General features: G+C 33.8%; 1 protein-coding gene across 3 annotated transcripts; it reads right to left on the bottom strand.

Moving 5' to 3' along the window:
* Positions 1–158: 158 nt before the first annotated feature.
* LOC142543716 (heat stress transcription factor A-7a-like) lies at positions 159–3,254 on the bottom strand. 3 transcript variants are annotated; one of them, XM_075651117.1, is made up of 3 exons: positions 3,026–3,254; positions 2,598–2,932; positions 159–1,204 (listed from the first exon to the last, which is right to left on the bottom strand). In XM_075651117.1, exons 2-3 carry the CDS (start codon positions 2,904–2,906, stop codon positions 425–427), a joined length of 1,089 nt encoding a protein of 362 aa, XP_075507232.1. In that variant the 5' UTR covers positions 2,907–2,932; positions 3,026–3,254; the 3' UTR covers positions 159–424. The 3 variants fall into 3 exon arrangements, with proteins under 3 accessions (XP_075507232.1, XP_075507231.1, XP_075507233.1); XM_075651116.1 differs by having other exon boundaries at positions 2,598–3,254; XM_075651118.1 differs by lacking the exons at positions 2,598–2,932; positions 3,026–3,254 and adding an exon at positions 1,266–1,756.
* Positions 3,255–4,418: the final 1,164 nt, after the last annotated feature.

Here is a 4,418-nt window from a genome sequence, read left to right as displayed (position 1 = left end):
CGAATTTAAAAATTCTTCACAGCTAGACATTATAAATTATGGCTATTTAGGACTTAATTTTTCAGAACACATTAAGTTTTAGAATGTTCGACTTGTTAATGAGTTTTCATTTGTCCAAACAATTATATATACACATAAATACAAACTCAGATAAGAAATTTAGTCCCATTCAAAGACAATCAAATAGACCCCAAATTACACATCTTTGTTACGAAAAGATGTCGAAATATACAGAAAATGGTTAAGACTTCTACATCAATGCTCTTAACACAGTCTAATGAACAATTAGCTAGAGACGACAACTCCTTAATTCCAATTCGAGTCCAGCAGGAAAATGAGCCTAATTAAGAAACGTGGCAAACTACATTAGCAGTCATCAAGAATCAATGTCAAAAGATTTTCTTGTCACAAAACCACAGCATGATCATTTGGGGCTCGAACCCAAGAATCCCAACCGATCCGCCAAGAAATTCACATCCTCCTCCTCGTCCTCATCTTCATTCTCAGGCATGCCTTGTTCTTGATCTAATCTTTCATTCAGTAACTCTTCCCAAAAACCATCGTCCAGTTCTTTATCATAACTCCCTAGTTGGGTAAGTTCCCGTTCCTCTTCGTATTCATGTTCCCATTTTTCCTTACCCAGTCCCTGCATCTCCAAAGCAAGTGCCTCCAATTCAGACACTTGGTAGTATGGGTCAGTCTCACCAAATTCTAATGGTTCCACTTTGATGGGGTTCTTTCCTTTGTTGGTTCGGCTTGATTCACCATATTCAATCGGTCTAAGCCTCTTCTTAGAAACAGCTTCTTCAAGTTCTCTTCTCTTCTCCTTATGCTGGACTAATTTATGAATAAAGTCAGGATTCTGCATTGCTCTTGCCAAGAAGCTCATCATTTGCTGTTGCTTCCTCTCAGTTCTTTGTAACCTCAAATCCATTTGCTGAAGGTAAGTTCTAATGTTCTGTTGCTGCTGCCTAAGCTTCACTAGTTCCATCATTAACACATGCTTGTCACGCCTCAATCGATCAATTTCCTCATCTAATCCGTATCTTCCGACTTCGACACACGGTTCGGCCTGATCTTGCTGTGGAGGAAGAGATTGAGAAGGTGTTTTTCTTCTCCTTATGTTCCTCAGAAGATGCTTTCGGCCTTCTAGAAATGCCTCGTGAGCGAATTCCCATTTGTCCGGGTCAACCTTTCTAAAGCCCTGCACGGATCAAGATTCCACTTTTTTTTAGCAACATTTGAAGAATATATCCAAATGATACCTTCAAGAAATGATTGTCGGAGCGGTTTTTCACTGAAGAATGAACAGGAACAAAGTGAATGTAAAGAATCAACACTAGAAAATTCAGTCGCATCAACGTAAAAGAACATTGCTTCGATAAAAACTAATCGTTCTAAGCAATAATAATAATAAAACTGATAAAGTAGATGCATGGCGTGATCTTACGAATGTTCAAATAGACACCTTCGATGGCCTCTTCAGATCCTTACCTTACATTCAAGGAACAAGGAAAGCAAGGCCTTCTAAACCCATTTGCTTTAAGATTTCTGGGGTTGCTTTATTTTTCTAAAATGTTGATACGAGAGACATTATTCAAACATCTGCCCGGTCTCTTTCTTACATAAACATACATATACACATATATCGATATACATACTACACACACACACATACATACAGGTGTACATGGGTATGCCCTTTCATTGTACAGACATACTATACACACACACACGGGTGCACGTGTACGCCTTCTCAATGTACAAAGACTATTAAATATATGTATATATATACGTGTGCGCTCGCACGTGTCCTTTCCGTGATATACAGAAACATACACGAATCCGCTGAAATAAAAGACAGCATGTCCTTGCAAATTAGGGATGGACAGGCTAGCCAAACAGTAAATGTGTTTTTAAGTACCAAGTTGGCAACTTGCGATAATATCTTGCCTTGAAAAGTTGTATTCTAATAATATATTAGAGATATAGACTTTGAGACGTGGCACCTTCGCTCATAATTTTATGAATTTTCTTGTGCAAGTTGCTCCTGCTTTGGACCATCATGCACTCTATGTTTTTTTTTTATATTTTTTGTGAGGTCGACTTTTACATTTAGATGGACACGTAGCTCACACCAAATCCACAATCGCCACTTGATTTATTTCTAAATTCGTCAACTTCAGATTCTTTTATGGTTGTAAAAACATACAAATATAATTTCAGCTATTATATATATATATATATATATATATATATGTCACCCGTTGTACGTACGCTTAATTACTCGAAAAGACAGCTCCGACTATGATATTTACAACGTACAGGCACGTCCTATCACATGATACCAAAAACACAAACATTTCCTCTCAAAAATAAAAAAAAGCACAAACATTTAGTAGCAAAAAATCAAAATTTAACTCTTCGAAAAAAAAATCAAATTCAAACAAAAACGATTCAGATTCAAATTCCAAGGTTTATGAATAAAATTACGAGCTGCATATATAATATGCTCATGTTTTTATAATCCGAAGTCGCTGATTTAAAAAAATAAAAGAAAAAGAAGATCAAAATAGGTCCTTAGAAGAGAAACTTACATAGGTATTAAGCTGTCTAACAAAGCTGGAGAAATTGTTGTGCTTAAAGTAATTGGGCACAACACTTGTGGAAAACGAATGAGGATCCCAAACAACGAAGCTTTGACCTCCTCTGCTCCATGAAACGATGTGATTCGTGTTCGGATCATCCACCATATCGAATGTCTTTTTGAGAAACGGCGGCGGACCCATCTCATGCAGCCCTTCTATCGCCCGAGGCTGGCCCATTTCCGTCGTCCCCTGTCCCCGATCATTGATTGCCTGCTGCCATGGCGTATGCTCTTCTTTGACTGGAAAGCTCGGGTCCATCACATTTAATATAGCAAAACCAGAGCCTGAATCATGAAGTTTAACAGATCATTGAGATGAATAGAATGGAAAATTAGCTGGGAAGCCATGGAAAGAAGCTGAAGAAAAGCACAATTTACCAGTTCTTGACTGAATTCTTTTGAAGACCTTTACCAAGAAATTGGTTAGGTTTCTCGATTGGGAAATAGCATTTGCGGGCTGAAACTTCTAAAAATATCTTAAGAGTGGAAAGTTCTAGATTTGGAAGGTGCGGGAGAGTACGGCGCAGTTTCCTGGAAACTTCTAGACTGGAAGAAGGGCAGTTCTGTAATTACAACGCCCCTCAAGTTGTTGTCAATAGTGGCTGTAATTTAATCAGAGGACAGGCCAAAGCTCTGATGAATCCAAATAATATATACTTCAAAACATGCAATTACAAATAAGAGGAAATAGTTGAGAAAAAAACAAAGGCACCGTTTGTTTAATATGCACTTACAATATATGAACATATATTTTGTGAGACGATTACACGAATCTTTATTCATAACATATATATTTACTTGTCATACGAACATATTACAATAAAAGATAATATTTTTACATAAATTTTTGTGTCCAAGGGACAAATTATTTACTAGACATGTGGTGGATCGAATTATTCTTTATTGATTAATCAATTTTTTATTGACTTGGTAGCTTTGATTGAAGAAAAAATTCATGAGTGGACAATCCAAATAAGTAGAACTATAGCATATTGCTACAATATTTTTTTTAAAAAAAAGAATTATTAATGTAATTTCTAAATGAAAACACAATGCATGTACTCAAACAATGGGGTACACAGTTAATTGGCATATGTACAAGATTGTAATGACATATTCTACTCGACTATCAAATGTAATTAGCTACACAATCGCGAAGAATTTAGTAAGTTCAATAAATAAAGACTCCTTTATAATTGCAAATTACACAATCAATTGCTCAAAGCTATGTTTGGTTGTCATGATAAGGGAATGATTATTAAATAATCATCCCTTATCTCATTTTTGGTTCATTTTTAATTTAGATTGAAAGCATCCCTTAAATAAAGACATCACTTGATTATGATTGAAAGCACTAACTATTTATGTTATTTGTGTGATTAAATATCCCTTCTCAAAGATGTGATAATGTATAATTCTTGAATAGTGATAATGATAAAATTGTATATTGACCATAATACCCTTGAATTGTCTTCTTCAATATAATATGAAAATTAAAATTAGTGAAAATTTAATAATTAATATAATATTTAAATTTTTATTATATTTTTTATAAATTAATTTTATATATTTTTATTATTTTCAATCATTTTGAAGAAAATAAATTGTAATGCAAATCTATCTTAAATTAAATTTCTAATCATGTTAATTAATTCTTTTATGAAAATAAATATTTATTAAATTCTAATTTATTTTGTTTAATAATTACCGTAATATTTTTAAATATATTTATAATAAATATATTTAAATTAATTTTAATAAATATAAATTA

The sequence above is a fragment of the Primulina tabacum genome, chromosome 4 (assembly GCF_025594145.1).
Source record: "Primulina tabacum isolate GXHZ01 chromosome 4, ASM2559414v2, whole genome shotgun sequence".
NCBI lineage: Eukaryota > Viridiplantae > Streptophyta > Magnoliopsida > Lamiales > Gesneriaceae > Primulina > Primulina tabacum.
This window is presented reverse-complemented; position numbering and strand designations above follow the sequence as displayed.

Excerpts from the sequence above, each read along its gene's own strand:
- LOC142543716 (XM_075651116.1), bottom strand. The coding sequence starts at position 2,906 with ATGGACCCGAGCTTTCCAGTCAAAGAAGAGCATACGCCATGGCAGCAG. Across the intron at positions 1,205-2,597 it reads TTAGACAGCTTAATACCTAT|GGCTTTAGAAAGGTTGACCC; the intron begins GTAAGTTTCTCT and ends TGATCCGTGCAG.